The 23,315-nt window shown below is 41.1% G+C and overlaps 1 protein-coding gene across 2 annotated transcripts in view; it reads right to left on the bottom strand.

Annotated features, from left to right (window-relative positions):
- EYS (eyes shut homolog) overlaps positions 1-23,315 on the bottom strand; it is a 1,673,869-nt gene that overhangs the window by 73,572 nt on the left and 1,576,982 nt on the right. For both annotated transcript variants that reach the window (XM_049695235.1, XM_004282511.3), the window contains exons 36-37: positions 11,011-11,177; positions 10,065-10,209 (exon numbers count right to left, since the gene is read on the bottom strand). In XM_049695235.1, coding sequence (XP_049551192.1) covers positions 10,065-10,209; positions 11,011-11,177 — 312 coding nt within the window. The remainder of the gene's footprint in view (positions 1-10,064; positions 10,210-11,010; positions 11,178-23,315) is intronic.

Here is a 23,315-nt window from a genome sequence, read left to right as displayed (position 1 = left end):
TCCCATTGCGGGGCACAGGCTCCGGATGCACAGGCTCAGCGGCCATGGCTCATGGGCCCAGCCGCTCTGCAGCATGTGGGATCTTCCCGGACTGGGGCATGAACCTGTGTCCCCTGCCTCAGCAGGCGGACTCTCAATGACTGCGCCACCAGGGAAGCCCTACATGACTCTTTTTGAATTATTGTTTTCTCAGGGTATATGCCCAGTAATTGGATTGCTGGGTCATATGGTAGTTCTATTTGTAGTTTTTTAAGGAACCTCCATATTGTTCTCCATAGTGGCTATATCAATTTACATTCCCACCAACAGTGCAAGAGGGTTCCCTTTTCTCCACACCCTCTCCAGCATTTATTGTTTGTAGACTTTTTGATGATGTCTATTCTAAGCAGTGTGAAGTGATATCTCATTGTATTTTTGATTTGCATTTCTCTAATAATTAGTGATGTTGAACATCTTTTCATGTGTTTGTTGGTCATCTGTATGTCTTCTTTGGAGAAATGTTCATTTATATCTTCCATCTATTTTTGTGATTGGGTTGATTTTTTGATATTGAGCGGCATTAACTGCTTGTATACTTTGGAGATTAATCCTATGTCAGTTGCTTCATTTGCAAATATTTTCTCCCATTCTGAGGGTTGTCTTTTCATCTTGTTTATGGTTTCTTTGCTGTGCAAAAGCTTTTAAGTTTCATTAGGTCTCATTTGTTTATTTTTGTTTTGATTTCCATTTCTCTAGGAGGTGGGTCAAAAAGGATCTTGCTATGATTTATGTCATGGAGTGTTCTGCCTATATTTTCCTCTAAGAGTTTTATAGTCTCTGGCCTTACATTTAGGACTGTAATCCATTTTGAGTTTATTTTAGTATACAGTGCTAGGGAGTGTTCGAATTTCATTCTTTTACATGTAGCTGTCCAGTTTTCCCAGCACCACTTATTGAAGAGGTTGTCTTTTCTCCATTGTATATTTTTGCCTCCTTTATTGAAGATAAGGTGATCATATGTGTGTGGGTTTACCTCTGAGCTTTCTAACCTGTTCCATTGATCTATATTTCTGTTTTTGTGCCAGTACCATACTCTCTTGATGACTGTAGCTTTGTAGTATAGTCAGAAGTCAGGGAGCCAGATTCCTCCAGATCCATTATTCTTTCTCAAGATTGCTTTGGCTACTCCTGGTCTTTTTTGTTTCCATACAAATTGTGAATTTTTGGTTCTAGTTCTGTGAAAACTACCAGTGGTAGTTTGATAGGTATTGCATTGAATCTGTAGATTGCTTTGGGTAGTATAGTCATTTTCACAGTGCTGATTCTTCCAATCCAAGAATATGGTATATCTCTCCATCTGTTTGTATCATCTTTAATTTCTTTCATCAGCACCTTATAGTTTTCTGCATACAGGTCTTTTGCCTCCTTAGGTAGGTTTATTTCTAGGTGTTTTATTCTTTTTGTTGCAATGGTAAATAGGAGTGTTTGCCTAATTTCTCTTTCAGATTTTCCATCATTTGTGTATAGGAATGCAAGAGATTTCGGTGCATTAATTTTGTATCCTGCTACTTTACCAAATTCATTGATTAGCTCTAGTAGTTTTCTGGTAGCATCTTTGCGATTCTCTATGTATAGTATCATGTCACCTGCAAACAGTGACAGTTTTTCTTCTTTTCCAATTTGGATTCCTTTTATTTCTTTTTCAAGATGCTTGATATGACTTCAATTTTCTGAAATTGACTGAGGCTTGATTTGTGACCCAATATGACATCCTAGAGAATTTTCCATGAGCATTTGAGAAGAAAGTGTATCCTGTTGTTTTTGGATGGAATGTCTTATAAATATCAATTAAGTCCATCTTGTTTAATGTACCATTTAAAGCTTGTGTTTCCTTATTTATTTTCATTATGGATGATCTGTCCACCAGTGAAAGTGAGGGATTAAAGTCCCATACTATTATTGTGTTACTCTCAATTTCCCCTCTTATGGCTGCTAGCATTTGCCTTATATATTGAAGTGTCCTATGTTGGATGCATAAATAATTACAGTTGTTATATCTTCTTCTTGGATTTATCCCTTGATCATTATGTAGTGTCCTTCTTTGTCTCTTGTAATAGTCTTTATTTTAAAGTCTATTTTGTCTGATATGAGAATTGTTACTCCCGCTTTCTTTGATTTCCATTTGCATGGAATATCTTCTTCCATCCCCTCACTTTCAGTCTGAATGTGTCCCTAGGTCTGAAGTGGGTCTCTTGTAGACAGCATATATACGGGTCTTGTTTTTGTACCCATTCAGCCAGTCTATATCTTTTGGTTGGAGCATTTAATCCATTTACATTTAAGGTAATTATCAATATGTATGTTCCTATTACCATTTTCTTAACCGTTTGGGGTTTGTTTTTGTAGGTCTTTTCCTTCTCTTGTTTTTCCTGCCTAGAGAAGTTCCTTTAGCATTTGTTGTAGTGCTGGTTTGGTGGTGCTGAATTCTCTTAACTTTCACTGTCTGTAAAGGTCTTAATTTATCCTTCGAATCCAAAAGAGATCCTTGCTCGGTAAAGTAATCTTGGTTGTAGGTTTTTCCCTTTCAACACTTTAAATATGTCTTGCCACTCCCTTCTGGCCTGTAGAGTTTCTGCTGAAAGATCAGCTGTTAACCTTAATGGGATTCCCTTGTATGTTATTTTTTTGCTTTTCCCTTGCTGCTTTTAATATTTTTTCTTTGTACTTAATTTTTGATAGTTTGATCAATATGTGTCTTGGTGTATTTATTCTTGGATATATCGTGCATGGGACTCTCTGTGCTTCCTGAACTTGATTTACTATTTCCTTTCCCATGTTAAAGAAGTTTTCCACTATAATCTCTTCAAATATTTTCTCAGTCCCTTTTCTTTCCTCTTCTTCTTCTGAGACCCCTCTAATTCAAATGTTGGTGTGTTTAATGTTATCCCAGATGTCTCTGAGAGTGTCCTCAATTCTTCTCATTCTTTTTTCTTTATTCTGCTCTGTTGCAGTTATTTCATCTCTTTTATCTTCCAGGTCACTTATCAGCTCTTCTGCCTCAGGTTTTCTGCTATTGATTCCTTGTAGAGAATTTTAAATTTCATTTATTGTGTTGCTCATTGTTTTTTGTTTGCTCTTTAAATCTTCTAGTTCCTTGTTAAAACTTTCTTGTATTTTCTCCGTTCTATTTCCAAGGTTTGGGATCATCTTTACTATCATTACTCTGAATTATTTTTCAGGTAGACTGCCTATTTCCTCTTCATTTGGTCCATCTGGTGGGTTTTTACCTTGCTTCTTCATCTGCTGCATATTTCTCTGTCTTCTCATTTTGTTTAACTTACTGTTTTTGGCATCTCCTTTTCACAGGCTGCAGGTTTGTAGTTCCCGTTGTTTTTGGTGTCTGCCCCCAGCGGGTGAGGTTGTTTCAGTGACTTGTGTAGGCTTCCTGGTGGAGGGGACTGGTGCCTGTGTTCTGGTGGGGGAGCTGGATCTTGTCTTTCTGGTAGGCAGGACCACATCTCATCCTGTGATTTGGGGTGTCTCTGAACTTAGTATGGTTTTAGGCAGCCTCTCTGCTAATGGGTAGGGTGTTTTCCTGTCTTGCTAGTTGTTTGGCCTGGGCTATCCAGTACTGGAGCTTGCTGGCTGTTGGGTGGAGCTGGGCCTTAGCACTGAGGTGGAGATCTCTGGGAGAGCTCTTGCTGGTTGATATTACATGGGGATGGGAGGTCTCTGCTGGTCTAGTTTGCTGAACTCAGCTCTGCCACCTCAGAGACTCAGGCCTGACACCAAGCCAGAGCATCATGACCTTGCCAGCCACAAGGCTCAGAAGAAAAGGGAGAAAAAAAGAAAGAAAAATAAATAAATATAATTATTAAAATTAAAATATATAATAGTAAAAATAATTTTAAAAAAGAAGAGGGCAACCAAACCAATAAACAAATCCACCAATGATAACAAGGGCCAAACACTATACCTAAGATAAACATAAAATCAGAAACAAATCAGTTGCAGACAGCAAACCCCATGTCTACAATTGCTCCCAAAGTCCACCTCCTCAATTTGGGATGATTCGTTGTCTATTCAGGTATTCCACAGATGCAGGGTACATCAAGTTGATTGTGGGGTTTTAATTCACTGCTCCTGAGGCTGCTGGGAGAAATTTCCCTTTTTCTTCTTTGTTCGTACACCTCCTGGGGTTGAGCTTTGGATCTGGCCCCAGCTCTGTGTGTAGGTTTCCCTCAGGCATCTGTTCCCACCCAGACAGGATGGGGTTAAAGCAGCGGCTGATTAGCGGGCTCTTGCTCATTCAGGCCAGGGGGAGGGAGGTGTACGGTAGTCATAATTGGAATGCAGGGTGACGCTGCGGCAGCATAGGCTGGCATGACATTGCAACAGCCTGAGACTTGCTGTGTTTTCTCCCAGGGAATTTGTCCCTGGATCACAGGACCCTGGCAGTGGCGGGCCGACCAGGCTCCTGGGAGGGGAGGTGTGGATAGTGACCTGTGCTTGCACACAGGCTTCCTGGTGGCTGCAGCAGCAGCCTTAGTGTCTCATGCCCATCTCTGGTGTCCACACCGAACGGCAGCTTGTGCCCATCTCTGGAGCTTGTTTAGGCCATGCTCTGAATCCCCTCTCCTCGTGCACCCTGAAACAATGGTCTCTTGCCTCTCTGGCAGGTCCAGACTTTTTCTCAGACTCCCTCCCAGCTAGCTGTGGTGCACTAGCTCCTTTCAGGCTGTGTTCACACAGACAACCTCAGTCCTCTCCCTGGTGTCTGACCTCCGAACCGGAGCCTCAGCTCCCAGTCCCCACCTGCCCTGGCAGGTGAGCAGACAAGCCTCTCGGGCTGGTGAGTGCTGGTTGGCACTGATCTTCTGTGCAGGGATCTCTCTGCTTTGCCCTCTGCACCCCTGTTGCTGCGGGCTCCTCTGTGGCTCTGAAGCTTTCTCCCCACATCCCCCGTTTCCACCAATGAAGGGGCTTCCTAGTGTATGGAAACTTTTCCTCCTTCAAAGCTCTCTCCCAGCAGTGCAGGTCCCATCCCTATTCTTTTGTCTCTGTTTTTTCTTTTGCCATACCCAGGTACATGCGGAGTTTCTTGGTTTTTGGAAAGTCTGAGGTCTTCTGCCAGCATTCAGTAGGTCTTCTGTAAGAGTTGTTTCACATGTAGATATTTTTTCTGATGTATTTGTGGGGAGGAAGGTGATCTCCATATCTTACTCCTATGCCATTTTGAAGGTCCCCTCCTTTTGCTATTTTTAATTAGGGTTGAAAGCCTTTCAATGATTTGTCATTTATAATTTTCCCTTTAAGTTGCTTATTATTTACTGTTTTTCTCTATCTACTTTTGTCTATACCGTGTTAAACACTTATTTGAAAGACCTTTTTATATAACGAGCACATTAGCTGTTTGTCACATATTGTAAATACTTACTCCAGTTTAATATTTGCTATTTAATTTTGCTTATGGTGTTTTCTTTTTTATTTTTATGTGGAGAAGTTTATAATACTTATGTTGTCACATTTCTCTTTTTTTCTCTCAGGGATTTACCTTTGTACGTATCCTTAGAAAGTTCTTTTCCACACATATAATGTATGATCTTACTTATATGTGGAATGTAAAATTTGCTTTTTGCAGAGTGAAATGCACTCAGAGCAAAAATGTAGGTAGAGGATGGAGTCAGGTGGTTCTGGGTTCAATTACAATCTCTGTCACATAATGGCTAGATGACCCAAATCTAACTGTCAATTTTTCCACCTTTAAAATGAGAACAAATATAACTACTCCATGAGTTAAGAGGAGTAAGAAAATATACATGAACTCGTGGTATAATGCTGGCAATATGTAGGTCTTGTATTCCCTTCCATACTCTCACAAACTCACTATTTCCTTTATTAAAAAACATTTCCTTTCAGCAAAGATTGTGGGATGCTAATATTAAGTTTTTGTAGTTTTTATAATCACACTCTGAAAAAAGCTTTGTTTAAATGACTGTAATATGTGTTAATGTCTGAAGTGTTCATTTAAAACAATTTCTCTTTTATATGAATAAATAAAATACTTTTGTTATGAGGAACTGCTAAAATATGTTTTTGGCTAAAAATGTAGCATTGTTATATTTAGAGAAACATTTGGCTAACACTAATAGTTATATGTGTTTATTTCATAGAGAGATGCTTCATGTCAGTCAACATAAGATACAGAGTAAAGGCAATTACAGTGGAAGCCATTTGTAGAATATATATTGTATAATTTCATTCCTATTTATACAGCAGATTAAACATAATCTGCTTAGTATAGTACCATGCACCAGGTATTCCATGCCTATATCTTGCATGTGATAAAGTGGGTATGAAAAAGACTTTTGGAGCTATGATATTGGAAAGACTGGTGAAGTTCCAAATAAGTGATAGCTTTTTTTCTGACAGTAAGAGAATTTGTAAATTATTGCAGTGAACTCATTACTCTTCTCTTATGAGCTCTAGTTTGAAAAATCTCATGGAATTAAAAAAGAGAGAGAGAGGGACAGACAGACAGAGACAGAAAAAGAAAAGTTGAAATAGCCAGAAACTGCATGTACTAATGGTATGGGGCATTTTCGGGCTGGAATAACATCTTTACAGCATTGTCAATAAATCTGAATCTATTTTATGTCCACACTACTCAGTTGAGTAATGTTTAATAATCCCTGTATCAATGAACACTAGCTGCTGTGACACTAGAATAATCGATAGGTAGGATAATAGATTTCCCCATGTTTGTACTAGTCAAAAGTAATTTTTAATTCTACATCAGAATTAAATAGGTCTGACGGTGAAAGTAACAGATCTTAGAACACTGATGAAAGCTATGGTTCTCCTCTCCAGAAAAATGCGTACAGGTACACACACAATTGTGTGTGTGATTTCAGGAGACTGAGACACACTGAATCCCATCCATGAACCTCAGCCTGAGAACCCTATGCCTTTAGAGAAGAGGGAAGAATCCCTCTTATTAGGACAGGAAAACAGTAAGGCCCTCTGTGCATGGCATATGTAGACTTTTTAATCTGGAGAAGGGTTAGATAACCTCTTCATGACTATGAAAGGCTATAGGGAGAATAATGGCTCATTAAAAACGTTTCCAGAACAAAAGCAAAAGGGCTTGATCAACAGAAAGAATTTGTACTTTAGACTGAGAACTTCTGGATTAGATTTATGTATCTGGAGTGTTTAGAGAAATGTGAAAGCCTATGTCAGATACTCTTTTACTGTGTGTGATTTAATCATCATTCTAAAGACAAATGTGATAATCTTAACCTAATTATTAAATTCTTCCATAAAACTTTGTATTTGCTTTGTTATGATTGATTAATATAGTGGCTTCCAAATCTGGGGAGGTTCATTGAAATGCAAATTTTTAGACCCTCATCATAGAGATTTCACTTAAGCAGAGTCCAGAAATCTATATTTTAAAGTCACCTTGTATCACTCTTTAAAGCCAGTGAGATCAGCTCTGGGGAATCAGGTTTATAGTACAGTTGTGATCTGGTCATGATGACAGGGTGGTACTACTTGTCTATAATTTTCAGTACATAATAAAGGCTAGTTTATGATGGAGGAGGTGCAGACATTGAGGAAGGATTCAAGAGACAAATGATAAAATTAAGGGCTAAGCTAAGGTCCTGGAGTTTCCATAAGACTGTGGATTAAGTGGCAATTCCAAGAACACCCGCCCAAGATTTTCATCCTAAGAAGCTTGGCATGCTTCCAGGCCTGTCAATGTAGTTATTTCTGTCAGAAGAAGGGCCAGCTGTGTATGTGCTGAGTGTAGGCTCATTAACAGACTTAAGGAGAAAATGACAGGTATTGACGAAAGCCAGTCTTTGTTCTTGTTAACAAGATGTGAAGGAAAGTTCCTAACAGAAGGGAAAAAAAAACAAGACAACAGGAAACCAGGAAATGTTAGACTTCGATAACTTTGAAAGCTTCAAGTCCTCTGACAGTAGGATGGAATACCACTAATAGCTAACATTTATTGTGTTTATCATGTACTGGTTTCTGGTATAAGCACTTGACATAATTATTTTACTTAATTGATTAACTTACAAGCACCCTATGGGGTAGATATATATATATTTTTTTTTACAGAGGAGAAAATGGAGGCTCAGAGAGTATAAATAACAGGCTAAAAGTCACACAGCTACTACCTGGCAGAGCCTGGATCTGAAGGCAGCGTGACTAGAGCCAGAGCCACGTCTGTGAGGCAGAGAAAGAGGAGCAAAGGTTTGACTGGAGCTGGGTCTCCTCCTACCACTGGCACCACCATCGTTGCTAACATTGTTGCTAACTGAGAGCTCTAAGCTCTGTGCTCTCTCTCCGTTAGCTCACTCTTGGAACTAGAGAAGTGCTGTGATTGTCCCATTTTACAGCTGAGGCACAGTGAGTCACGAGGCGGTTGGTTGACTCACCAGGGTCATGCAGCTTGTAGGTGGCAGAGGGGACACATATCCAGACAGTTGGGTTCCAGAATCCACACTCGTATGCTTGATTATATCCAGAATATTTACAGAAGTGTGTGTGGGAGCAAATGACAACAGTTTTTGATGACCCTCAACAAGGTCTCTGTTTCATTGAGTGGAAGATGTGCTTTCTTTCACATTTATAAATTTACCCATTCTTTTCTTTGAATATAATGTTTTAAAAACTCATTGATTTGTTTTGCCCTTCAGATGATCTCCTGCAGTGAAAGAACTGTTGAGCATTGAGCATAGAGCCTTAATATGCTTTAAACTATTCTTTAAGACACTCTTCTGAGAATCAGCACGGATTATATATTCAAAGAAAAAGTTTCTTTGAGAGTCTTGGCAGAATGAACTAGTTTTACTGGAAACTGACCTTGTATTATGTTGGATTAGCTGTGTTGTTTTCATGTTTCAAGTACATGGCATCCTGCATCTGTGTTTAGGCAGAAGTCAGTGGGGGTGGGGAAAATGGGGTTGCCAGGCAGGCAGAGAACTCAAGTGCCCCAAATGCATCACATCCTGGTCCCTAAACCTGGGCTCCTGATGGAGAGTAGGCTGGTCATGAGTGAGTGGCTTAGGACACTACAACGAGCAGCCCCCTGGCCAAATATTCTGGGACTAGGAGCCACCAAAAAGCTTATTTTCACCAAATGTATTATTATAACAATTCAAAACATGCCTTTATGTGATAACTCCACTATGAATCAGCTTTATAGGGAAGATCTGAGTCTATGTTCCTTTTTGAACACAGGAGACAGGCTATGGCAATACGATTGCTTGTCCAAGGGTGGTGTTTTCTCTTAATCCCCTTGGCCTCTGGTGACCTCTGTGGGCCATATCTTCATGGTGTGGATAGGTGGCAGCCATCTGTCCATCATCTTTTATTTCAAGTACATTCCAAAGTTAGATGGAGTTTCAATTTTTACTGTGACTCCATGAGGTCTACCCTACTTACTCTATATTAAAAAGCACCCTATATAAAAATGACACACAGGGCTTCCCTGGTGGCGCAGTGGTTGAGAGTCCACCTGCCGATGCGGGGGAGATGGGTTCGTGCCCCGGTCTGGGAGGATCCCACATGCTGCGGAGCGGCTGGACCCGTGAGCCATGGCCGCTGGGCCTGCACGTCCGGAGCCTGTGCTCCACAACAGGAGAGGCCACAACAGTGAGAGGCCCGTGTACCGCAAAAATGACCCACAATCCTGACCCCCCCATATCATGCTCTACTTGTCCTTTTCCCCCCACATAATTTATTACCTTATACTACTATATAGTTTATTTATTTACTATATTTAGTGTTTATTGTCTGTTCCCGCCTTTATCCAACTGGAATGTAAATTCACGAGTGCAGGAATCCTAGTTTTGTTCACTGAAACACCCTAACACCTAGTACATAGGTAGTTAAGTGATTAATAAACAGTGAATGAATGTTTTCCATTAAAATCTAACTGATCAAGTCTGATTAGAAAGCAATCCTCACTGCTGGTTTTAGAACTAGAAATATACCCTTTAAAAGTTTTTTTCTTTTCTCAAATTTTGAGACAAGTAGGTATAGTGTAAAATCCGTCCATGTCTTACCTTGAAAGCCATTTTTAAAATTGGCTCCATTCGGTAGGAGATCTGGAGTGTATTCACTGTAGCCACCTACATAAAACTGACTGAAGACATTGAGACCAACCAGTTTTCCTGGAGAGATGATGGATTTATTTTGCTGATCATCTACCTTCAAAAGGAAAAATATTCAAAGCTTATTAAAAAAGAGATTGATTCCCCTGGGTGAACTGTTAAGATACTCTTTCATTATTTCCCATTAACTTGGCATGAAAACTTACACACACCTGAATTTTGAAGAACTCATAAACACTTTACCACTTAATTTTCTGCTTCTCCGCTGGTGTCTGTTACTATGATATAGCTAGCAGTCATGGTTCTGCATCTCCATCAACATCACAGTTCTTCAAAGATTAGGAGCTGGCAGCCCGTTGGGCCTCCTCCATCTGGCCTTACCTCTCTCTCATATCCATTCTCAAATGACCACCAGTCATTTATCAACAAATGGAAACTGACCACGGCACCCAGCCCCCTTCTTAAATTTCTTGGTAGCTCTCCACAGCTCTCCATATGCAAATCTAAACTATTTAGATAAGTCCTTTGATGATACAGACCTTGTCTCTCTCCAGCCACACCTTTCACTTCCCTCACCTGAAAACCACCAAGAACTACTGGTGTTCCTTAAGTCCACGCTTGCCATGCTTCTTTTTCTGAACTGCTATTTACGCCAGTGTCACCTCTTTTGAGAAGCATTCCCTGAATCCTCTCTCTCACCTTGTTTATGTTAGTCATCCTCTAATTTATCCCCACACCACTTAACTGCAACACCCCCTAGTCTTCTGTTTTGTGTGCTAGTCTGTGAAATTCATGGGGGCAGGTGGCCCGGCTCTTTCACCTCTGTCCCTCAGCACAGATCTGATAATACAGCAGCACGCAGTAAGATTGTGGGACAGATGGAGGGATGATCCTTTACCTTCAGCCAGCCTGCTCGGAAGGACCTCCCCAGAAGGACCGTGTGGATCCCATGGCTCAGATCGAGGGGATCGCTGCTGACACTTGCTGTGCCAGACCCCAGGTTGTAACTGTAAACCACGCGGCCGCTGCGCAGACCCACGGCCAGGAAGTCATCACCACTCAGCCCTGGAAGGAGAAAAGGCAGAGGGAAGGCCCACTGAGAGGAAACCCAGGAGGCTAGGCAGCTGCTTCACCCTCTGGCTCTGAGTCACAGACCTGAACAGTGAGTTATAACCCACACGTAACTTCTCATCTGCACTCAGGTGTGTGTGGAACTGCGTATTATTATCCAAACCCACAGACTCTGTCTGAGCATGAGGGTTCTGGTCAACCCGGAGGAATGCTCAATAACTAAAAAGTGGGAATTAAAATGTCCTTCTTGTCTAAATGAAATTAAGTGTGTACTTCAGCATAATTAGAACTTCACAGTGGAGTAAAAAACTGCTTTGGTACTGAACGAGATTCAAATGATTGAGATAACCTAGCATCAGCTTTGAATTTCTCTCTGTGGTTTGAGGCAAGTATAAAGAAGATTTCTTTCTGTAGTTGCAGAGTGTGTTCCAATTGTTCTGTTGCAAAAGCTCTCAACCACACCCCCATGACTAGTTCAAGGCTGGCTGTTTCTGCTTTCCCTATTTGCCCTCTCCCTGCCCTAGTCCAGGGCCATTCATGCATCACACCGAGTTGCAGAACCCTGAACACTCAGGATGCAGCTCATAGGGACCCATGGGGAAGGGCAGGTGGTTGGGAGAGTCCTGGCATCGGGCACTAAGGGAAGATCCTGGAAGTAGGTTTGGTGGCTTTAGGAATGTCTGGGATGGTCAGTGGTGTGGGTCCTTGCAGATGGGCAGTACACACATAGGTTAAGGCAGAGCGTCTAGAGCTCGATGGGGGCAAGAGGTCTATGGACAGCATAGAGAAAATACATCACCCCGTTTCTCAAAGGTGTGTTTGTGGACCTTAAAACTGAAGCTCGCTGGTCATAGGATTGAGGCAAGGACTTCTGCTTGGAGGAAGAATAAGGACCCCATAGAAGTAAGAAGTTTAATCACAGGGCAAAAAGCAGAAGTGAGTCCTTGGATGTGGGCAAATTTGGGTGTGTACAGCACCCCTCTGCATTTCTAAGGGTGATACCTTGTCTGCTTCCTCGGCTTCTCTTGGTTGTTAGGCTGATAAATGTAAAGGAGAGGAAAAAATCTGCAGGGCTGCGGTTTCCAGATAATGTAAGGAGGTGGGTTTCCTAAAGCACTTGAAAGCAGAAGACTGAAGTATTACTTAGAGATGCTTGAACTCTGCCTCTGCCTTTTTCATGGGTCTGCTGTGAACCCTGAGCTGGGTTATTTTGGAAGCGCCTTATGTGAGAGCCGTTGTTAAGCATGTCGGGAACTTCCAGCAAATCTCTCTCTCTCTCTCTGGTGATTTCTTCCCACCTGCAGTGCTGTGGCAGGTTAGCTGGGCTGAGAATTTAAAATAGGGAGAACTCTCAGAGGAAAGCATACATTCAGGAAGGCAGTTAGAAAGGAGAGAAAGCACCCCTAGAGGCTGGAGGCAATGTCTCAGGAGGGTGTTGGAGTGCAGACGGGAAAAGGGGTGGGGGAGAGAAGGGGACAGCAGGGTCCTCCTGTGGCTGCGAATGGGGCTCTTTGAGAGATTTTAGCGGCATCTGAATCATCTTTGCAAATTGTTCAGGATGTTGGGATGGAGACGGTGTCCTGTGGACTGAGCTGGTGGTGGGAAAGCAGATCTACCTGAGCCTCACCCTTCTTTCCTTCCCGACCTGTTGCCATTCCTCTGTTCTGAGTCCCTGGCAGCCCATTTCATGCCAGGAACAACTTTACCCTCAAAGTCCTCACAGGGTTGGCTCAGGTGCCATGGGAAGTGGAGGAGAAGCAGCAGAGCGTCGGGGACAGTCATTGTAACAGTATGGGGAGATGGTTAGGGCAGTTACAAGGAGGTGATTTTGAATTGGTTTCTGAGCTAACCCATAAAACGACCCAAAAGAATTTGCTAGGTGGGTGAGAAAAGGGGGGATGCAGAAGATGGATGTTCGAAGCTGAGGAAATAACTTTGCAAAACCCCAGGAGGGTCAAGGACATGGTATCCTTAGGGAGCTTCTGGGAGCTGGGTGGGGATGGCGTTAAGTGCATGTGTGGGAAAGAGACATGTACTTAAGGGCCTCTTATACTGCAGTGAATGGTTTAAATATTTTACTGGAGACTCTTTTTTTTACAGGAGCCATGAAAGGAGTTTGAATGAGAGAATTACATTAGATATGGCCTTTAGAGGACTCTCATAGCAGAGGTGCAGATAGAACTCAGAGACAGATAGTGAACCTCATTGGAAGGTCATTTAAGTGACTCAGGAGAGGAAAGATTAACGTCTAAATAGATCAAGGCAGTGGCAGAGGGGACAGATAAAAGGGGAGGAATTTGTGTGTGATTTGGAAAGAAACTTTGAAAGGATGGGTCCATTTGGAGTGAAGAGTTGAGAAAGAGGGAGGAGTCGGGGGCGGTTCTGAAGAGCCTGGTTTACAGAGCTGGGGGGTGGGGAATGGCCGGAGCCTGGAAAGGAAGGTCTGGGAAAGGAGGCTGACTCTAGTTTATAGATGCTTCTGCCCACAGACACATCCCAGGGTGTAGACGTGGAGATGCACTAGGAGGCAGGGATAAGGAGAGCCAGGGAGCAAATCAGACCATGAAGCAGATGACAGAATTGTATCTGCAGGCCATGGGTCTATTAGGGTTGCCTCTGCCACTCCTAATCTGGACCTCCCCTCAGCACCCTGGTGGTGACGACAGAGTAGATAAGGAAAGAAAAGCAGCTGACTACCAGGGCTGGTGCTGGGAAGGTGAACAGTATTTTAGGGACTTCGAATTGCTCTGAGGTGGTGTTTTGCAAACCAGGAAGTCCATCACGATCACTCAGGGAGCTTATCAAAAATACAGATTCTAGAAGCTACCTTATACGACTTGTGTGAGAATCTTTGAAGCTAGGTTCTGGAAATATTTCTTTTTTTAATAGGCTTCCCATCTGTTTATGAAGCCTGACGGATGTTAATAAATTTAGGAGGGTCGGGGCATGTGACCTGTGCTGTCACACAGGGCTTTGTGTTCAGAAGGGCTTGATTTAATGCTCCACTGTCACGTCTTGAAATTCTTTGAACTGTGCTGTGAAAATGTCCATGAGACAACAGAGCATAAGCTGGAACACAGGCACACACACGACATGCAATGTTTGTTGTTTCTTGCCACCCCGTTCATATGTAGTGTTTGTGACGTCTCATGAGAACAGAATTCCCCCAAAACTGGGATGTACTTAGGAGCTGGTGATGAGAAGGAAGGAATTAGAGTAATTATGCTGCAAGTAGTAAAAGAGGGAGGAAGGAACGATGGGAGTTAACTTTAGATGAAGAGTAGTTAAGAGTAACAAGATCTAGGAAGTGAATAAAAATACTTTTAGAATGTACAGAAAAAACCCAACACAAATTTGGTCTCTTTCTGGCTAGGAAGAAGAGAGGTAACTCAGTTCCACAAATACTGTTAAGCAGAGAGCTTTGAAGGGGTTGTGTTATGGTGAGTTGTAATTAACATTATAACAACTCATGATACTGGTTAGAGGAAATTTCATGGGTGAAGATGAGATGCTGAGGCCAGAATACCATCTGGCCTCATCATAGGCAGAAGCCAGTGGAATGGAAGCAAGAGCTTCATCTAGGTGAGGAGAGGGATAGTGGCGAGGGCAACGACGATGGAGAATGGAAACAAAGTGAAGGATGCTGCCATGACATTTTGGAAGAAAAGACCAAAGAGGTTGAGACAAAGAGTTGCCAGGTCACTCGAACCTTCTCATATGGTCCTTAGAAGAGTGGGGTGCACTAGGGATGATGGTGGTGAAGGTCATAGATTCTAAATATATTGTATAAAATCTTGGGAAGGAAAATAAAACGCTTGTGTCATAGGCATGTGGTTATAATTAAGTTCATGGCATTTTGTTCCCTAAATTATTTAGAAGAGTTTATTGGATTTGTTTGTTTGTGGTTTGTTTCTTCTACTAGTTATATCAGTCATTCTCCAACCTGGCTGGACCTTCTTTTTTTTTTTTTTTTTAACATCTTTATTGGAGTATAATTGCTTTACAATGGTGTGTTAGCTTCTGCTTTATAACAAAGTGAATCAGTTATACATATACATATACCCCCATATCTCTTCCCTCTTGCATCTCCCTTCCTCCCACCCTCCCTATCCCACCCCTCTAGGTGGACCCAAAGCACCGAGTGATCTCCCTGTGCTATGTGGCAGCTTCCCACTAGCTATCTATTTTACGTTTGGTAGTGTATATATGTCCATGCCACTCTCTCACTTTGTCACAGCTTACCCTTCCCCCTCCCCATATCCTCAAGCCCATTCTCTAGTAGGTCTACATCTTTATTCCCGTCTTGCCCCTAGGTTCTTCATGACCTTTTTTTTTTTTTTAAATTCCATACATATGTGTTAGCATATGGTATTTGTTTTTCTCTTTCTGACTTACTTCACTCTGTATGACAGACTCTAAGTCCATCCACCTCACAACAAATAACTCAATTTTGTTTCTTTTTATGGCTGAGTAATATTCCATTGTATATGTGTGCCACATCTTCTTTATCCATTCATCTGTTGATGGACACTTCCATATCCTGGCTATGGTAAATAGTGCTGCAATGAACATAGTGGCACATGCCGTTTTTGAATTATGGTTTTCTCAGGGTATATGCCAAGTACTGGGATTGCTGAGTCATATGGTAGTTCTATTTTTACTTTTTTAAGGAACTTCCATACTGTTCTCCATAGTGGCTGTATCAAGTTACATTCCCACCAACACTGATTTAATCCACAAGCATGGACAGGAAGGGGAAATCTATTATATAAGAGGGAGGAAGGGTATAAAAGGTTGCCAATAGTAAGCCCAGGAAAAATGGTGCAGGTCAGTTTGACCTGAAGGAAAAAGAGAGATACAAAACAGAGAGAGAAAATAGGCAGAACAGTGCAACAATCCTTTCTGCCTTAGGGTAATTCTAGTGGAGTTCTTACCAGAAGAAACATGCAAACTAAGTAACAGTAATTAGAGATGGTCTAATTAGCTTCACCTGGAAAGAAGGCCTGGTGAAGAGTAGCTAGTAGTTGGAGCCATTGATTCATTAAGTCCTCAAAGGAAGAATAAAACATGGATAAAAGCACTAACTCAGACCTGTGCATGGGAGAGAATTCCTGGGGGCACCTGTCCTGCCGTTCCTCCCACTAATGCAGGTCAATCATGGGATGCTACAAACCATGAACATGACAGGCATGTGCTTTCATGTGGTCTGCTTGAAAGGACACCCCAGAAACAGATCCCATGGCCCGGGAAGAGGCAGAAGCCACTCTCAGGTGCCCTGTGTGGGATTCAGGACTATTTGGAGGGCTGTTCCTTGGATCGTTCTGAGGGAGAATTTGGGAGAAAAGATTCATATAGAGAGTGCTGTGGAAGCCTCGTGTATTTCAGCCCTCATCAGGTAATCTAAAGGTAAATATTGTGACTTTTAACAACACAGAAACATGATCATCCTCACTCAGCTGATCCAACAATCTTTTAAGTCCAATAGGAAAAGAAAGAAATCTTTCTGAAGTGTTTTATTTGGGATGAAATTTTGATTTATTAGTAGAGAAAGAGTGGACATGACTTGTTATAATTTCTTCAAACTATTCTTCCAATATGGTAAACTATTATAATGTATTAAATGTAATTTACCTTGATAAAAATGATGTGGTTGGAACCAAAAGAGGTAAGCTGAGTCCCAGGTACCACAAGGAGAGGAGTGTTTAATCTTGGCCTCTTTGCTAATTTAACTTCTAGCTGCTCACTTCCTCACACCTCTCTTTTGAAAAATGGGAATGGTAATACTAATGCTTCATAGGATTGTTTCTAGCAATAACATAAAATGTTTTTCTTCCAGTTTTATTGAGATCTAATTGGCATACAGCACTGTATAAGTTTAAGGTGTACAGCATACTGATTTGACTTACATATATCATGAAATGATTACACTAAATTTGTGAATATTCATCATGTCATGTAGATATAACATTAAAGAAATAGAAAAAAATTTATCCTTGTGATGAGAACTCTTAGGATTCACTCTCTTAACTACTTTTATGTGTAGGAGAGAGATCTTCAAGATGGTGGGGTAGTATGATGTGGAGATCACCTTCCTCCCCACAAATACATCAAGAATACGTCTACATGTGGAACGGCTCCTTCAGAACACCTACTGAACGTTAGCAGAAGACATCAGACTTCCAAAAAGGCAAGAAAATCCCCATGTGCCTGTGTAGGGCAAAAGAAAAAAGAAAAAACAGAGACAAAAGAGTAGAGATGGGACCTGCACCTCTGGGAGGGAGCTGTGAAGGAGGAAAAGTTTCCACATGCTAGGAAGCCCCTTCACTGGCAGAGATGGGGAGGTAGGCAGGGGGAAGCTTCGGAGCCACAGAGGAAAGCACAGCAACAGGGGTGCAGAGGGCAAAGTGGGGAGATTCCCGCACAGAGGATCAGTGCTGACCAGCACTCACCAGCCTGAGAGGCTTGTCTGCTCAACCTCCGGGGCAGGTGGGGGCTGGAAGCTGAGGCTCAGAATTCAGACATCAGATCCCAGGGAAAGGACTGGGTTTGGCTCTGTGAAGACAGCCTGAAGGGGACTAGGGCACCACAGCTAGCCAGGAGGGAGTCTGGGAAAAAGACTGGACCTGCCAGAGAGGCAACAGACCACTGTTTAGGGATATACGAGGAGAGAGAATTCAGAGCGTCACCTAAATGAGCTCCAGAGATGAGTGTGAGCTGAGGCTATCAGCATGGACACCAGAGATGGACATGAGACATTAAGGCTGCTGTTGCAGCCACCAAGAAACCTGTGTGCAAGCACAGGTCACTATACACACCTCCCCTCCCAGGAGCCTGTACAGCCCATCACCGCCAGGGTCCCATGATCCAAGGACAACTTCCCCAGGAGAACACACAGTGTGCCTTAGGCTGTTGCAACATCACGCCAGCCTCTGCCACCATAGGCTTGCCCCACATTCTAATTATGACTACCAAACCCCTCCCTCCCCCCCAACCTCAGTGAGCAAGGGAGCCCTAATCAGCTGCTGCTTTAACTCCCTCCTGTCTGGTGGGGGGAACAGATGCCCGAGGGCGACATACATGCAAAGGTGGGGCCAAAAAATGCTGAACCTCAAGAGCTGTGTGAACAAAGAAGAGAAAGGAAAATTTCTCTGTGCAGCCTCAGAAGCAGCGGATTAAATGCCTGCAATCAACTTGACATTCCCTGCATCTGTGGAATACCTGAATAGACAACGAATGTTCCCAAAATTGAGGCAGTGGACTTTGGGAGCAACCGCAGACTTGGGGTTTGCTTTCTGCATCTGATTTGTTTCTTGTCTTATGTTTACCTTAGTTTAGTTTTAAGTGCTTGTTTTCTTTGGTGGATTTGTTTATTGGTTTGGCTGCTCTCTTCCATTTATTTATTTTTTTCATTTTTCTCTTTTTGTGAGTGTTTGTGTGTATGTTTATTTGTGTGATTTTGTCTGTTTAGGTTGGCTTTTACCATTTGTCCTAGGGTTCTGTCTGTTCTTTCTCTTTTCTTTTTTTTCAGTTTTGTTTTGTTTTGTTGTTTTTTCCTTTTATGACTGTGTGTGTGTCTATGTTTCTTTGTGTGATTTTGTCTGTTTAGTTTTGCTTTTACCATCTGTTTGGGGTTCTATCTGTGCATTTTGTTTTCTTCCTTTTCTTCCAAGCCGTGTGGCTGGCAGGGTCTTGGTGCTCTGGCTGGATGTCGGGCCTGAGCCTCCAAGGTGGAAAAGCCAAGTCCAGGACACTGGACAACCAGAGACCGCCTGGCCCCACATAATATTAATTGTTGAGCGCTCTCTCAGAGATCTCTATCTCAACACTAAGACCCAGCTCCACCCAACGGCCAGCAAGGTCACTGTGGGATGCCCCATGGCAAACAACTAGTAAGACAGGAACACAACCCCACCCATTAGCAGAGAGGCTGCCTAAAGTCATACTAAGTTCACAGACACCCCAAAAGCAACACTGGATGTGGCCCTGCACAGCAGAAGGACAAGATCCAGCCCCACCCACCAGAACACAGGCACCAGTCCTCCCAAACAGGAAGCCTACACAAACACGGAACCAACCTCACCCACTGGAAGCAGACACCAAAAATAACAGGAATTACAAACGTGCAGCCTGAGAAAAGGAGACGCCAAACACAGTAAGTTAACCAAAATGAGAAGACAGAGAAATATGCAGCAGAAGAAGGAGGAAGGTAAAAACCCACCAGACCAAACAAATGAAAAGGAAATAGGGAGTCTACCTGAAAGGATTTCAGAGTAATGATAGTAAAGATTATCTCGGAAACAGAATGGAGAAAATATAAGAAATGTTTAACAAGGGCCTAGAAGAACTAAAGAGTAAATAAACAATAATGAACAACACAATAAATGAAATTAAATATACTCAAGGAGAAATCAGTAGCAGATTAACTGAGGCAGAAGAGTGGATAAATGACCTGGAAGATAGAAGAGTGGAAATAACTACCAGAGAGCACAATAAAGAAAAAGAATGATAAGAATTGAGGACAATTCTCATATCCAACATTAAATGCAGCAACGTTCAAATTATAGGGATCTCAGAAAAAGAAGAGAAAAAGAAAGGGTCTGAGAAAATATTTGAAGAGATTATAGTCAAAAACTTCCCTAACAAGGGAAACAAAATAGTCAGTCAAGTCCAGGAAGCTCAGAGAGTCCCATACAGGATAAAGCCAAGGAGAAACACGCCAAGACACATATTAATCAAACTATCAAAAATTAAATACAAAGAAAAAATATTAAAAGCAACAAGGGAAAAGCAACAAATAACATACAAGGGAATCCCTATAAGGTTAACATCTGATCTTTCAGCAGAAACTCTGTGGTAGAAGGGAGTGGCAGGATATACTTAAAGTGATGAAAGGGAAAAACCTACACCAAGATTACTCTACCCAGCAAAGACCTCATTCACGTTCGAAGGAGAAATTAAAACCTTTACAGACAAGAAAAAGCTAAGAGAATTCAGCACCACCAAACCAGCGCTACAACAAATGCTAAAGGAACTTCTCTAGGTGGGAAACACAAGAGAAGGAAAAGACCTACAAAAACAAATCCAAAGCAATTAAGAAAATGGTAATAAGAACATACATATCGATAATTACCTTAAATATAAATGGATTAAATGCTGCACCAAAAGATATAGACTGATTGAATGGATACAAAAACAAGACCCACATATATGCTCTCTACAAGAGACACACTTCAGACCTAGGGACACATAGAGACTCAAAGTGGGGGGATGGAAAAAGATATTCCATGCAAATTGAAATCAAAAGAAAGTTGGAGTAACACTTCTCGTGTCTGACAAAATAGACTATAAAATAAGGACTATTACAAGAGACAAAGAAGGACACTACATAATGATCAAGGGATCAATCCAAGAAGAAGATATAACAACTGTAAATATTTATGCACCCAACAGAGGACCACCTCAATATATAAGGTAAATGCTAACAGCCATAAAAGGGGAAATCAACAGTAACACAATCATCATAGGGGATTTTAACACCCCAATTTCACCAATGGACGGATCATCGAAATTGAAAATAAGGAAACACAAGCTTTAAATGACACATTAGACATGGTGGAATTAATTAATATTTATAGGACATTCCATCCAAAAACAACAGACTACACTTTCCTCTCAAGTGCTCATGGAACACTCTCCAGGATAGATCATATCTTGGCTCACAAATCAAGCCCTTGGTAGATTTAAGAAAGATGAAATCATATCAAGTATTTTTTCCAACCACAATGCTCTGAGAAGAGATATCAATTATAGGAAAAAACTGTAAAAAATACAAACACATGAAGGCTAAACCATATGTTACTAAATAACCAAGAGATTGCTGGAGAAATCCAAGAGGAAATCAAAAAATACCTAGAAACCAATGACAATGAAAACACGATGACCCAAAACCTATGGGATGCAGCAAAAGTAGTTCTAAGAGGGAAGTTTATAGCAATACCACCCTACCTCAAGAAACAAGAAAAATCTCAAATAAACAACTTAACCTTACACCTAAAGCAATTAGAGAAAGAAGAACAAAACCCCAACAAAGTTAGTAGAAGGAAAGAAATCATAATGATCAGATCAGAAATAAATGAAAAATAAATGAAGGAAACAATAGCAAAGATCAATAAAAGTAAAAGCAGGTTCTTTGAGAAGATAAACAAAATTGGTAAACCATTAGTCAGACTCATCAAGAAAAAAGGGAGAAGACTCAAATCAACAGAATTAGAAATGAAAATGGAGAAGTAACAACTGACACTGCAGAAATACAAAGGATCATGAGAGATTACTACATTCAACTATATGCCAAAAAAAATGGACAACCTGGAAGAAATGGACCAATTCTTAGAAAAGCACAATGTTCAAAGACTGAACCAGGAAGAAATAGAAAATATGAACAGCCCAATCACAAGCACTGAAATTGAAACTGTGATTAAAAATCTTCCAACAAACAAAAGCCCAAGACTAGATGGCTTCACAGGTGAATTCTATCAAACATTTAGAGACAAGTTAACACCTATCCTTTGCAAACTCTTCCAGAATGTAATGGAGGGAGGAACACTTTCAAACTCATTCTATGAGGCCACCATAACCCTGATACAAAAACCAGACAAAGATGTCACAAAAAAAGAAACTACAGGCCAATATCACTGATGAATACAGATATAAAAATCCTCAACAGAACGCTAACAAACAGAACCCAACAGTGCTGTTGGATCACACATTATTATCAAATGTGGTTTGTCCCAGGAATGCAAGGATTCTTCATTATACTCAAATCAATCAATGGGATACACCATATTAAAAATTGATGGATAAAAACCATATGATAATCTTGATAGATACAGAAAAAGTTTTTGACAATATTCGACACCATTTTTGATAAAATCTCTTCAAAAAGTGGGCATAGAGGAACCTACCTCAACATAATAAAGGCGATATGACAAACCCACAGCCAACATCATTCTCAATGGTGAAAAATTGAAACCATTTCCTGTAATATCAGGAAGAAGAGAAGGTTGCCCACTCTTACCACTATTATTCAACATGGTTTTGGAAGTTATAGTCACAGTAGTCAGAGAAGAAAAAGAAATAAAAGGAATCCAAATTGGAAAAGAAGAAGTAAATCTGTCACTGTTTGCAGATGACATGATACTATACATAGAGAATCCTAAAAATGCTACCAGAAAACTACTAGAGCTAATCAATAATTTGGTAAAGTAGCAGGACCAAAATTAATGCACAGAAATCTCTTGCATTGCTCTACACTAACAATGAAAAATCTTAAAGAGAAATTAAGGAAACAATCCCATTTACCATAGCAAGAAAAAGAATAAAATACCTAGGAATAAGCCTACCTAAGGAGACAAAAGACCTGTATGCAGAAAACTATAAGACACTGATTAAAGAAATTAAAGATGATAAAAACAGATGGAGAGATATACCATGTTCTTGGATTGGAAGAATCAACATTGTGAAAATGACTATACTACCCAAAGCAATCCACAGATCAATGTGATCACTATCAAACTACCAGTGGCATTTTTCACAGAAGTAGAACAAAAATTTTCACAATTTGCATGGAAACACAAAAGACCCCAAATAGCCAAAGCAATCCTGAGAAAGAAAAATGGAGCTGCAGGAATCAGGCTCCTTGACTTCAGTCTATACTACAAAGCTACAGTAAACAAGACAGTATGGTACTGGCACAAAAACAGAAATATAGATCAATGGAACAGGATAGAAATCCCAGAGATAAACTCACGTACATATGGTCACCTTATCTTTCATAAAAGTGGAAAGAATATACAATGGAGAAAAGACAGTCTATTCAATAAGTGATGCTGGGAAAACTGGACAGCTACACATAGAAGATTGAAATTAGAACACTGCCTAACACAATACACAAAAATAAACTCAAAATGGATTAGAGACCTAAATGTAATGCCAGACACTATAAAACTTAGAGGAAAATATAGGCAGAACACTCTATGACATAAATCACAGCAAGATCCTTTTTGACCCACCCTGTAGAGGAATGGAAATCAAAACAAAAATAAACAAATGGGACCTAATGAAACTTAGAAGTTT

The sequence above is a fragment of the Orcinus orca genome, chromosome 12 (assembly GCF_937001465.1).
Source record: "Orcinus orca chromosome 12, mOrcOrc1.1, whole genome shotgun sequence".
NCBI lineage: Eukaryota > Metazoa > Chordata > Mammalia > Artiodactyla > Delphinidae > Orcinus > Orcinus orca.
The sequence above is the reverse complement of the archived record's forward strand: the minus strand, read 5'-3'. Positions and strand labels throughout refer to the sequence as shown.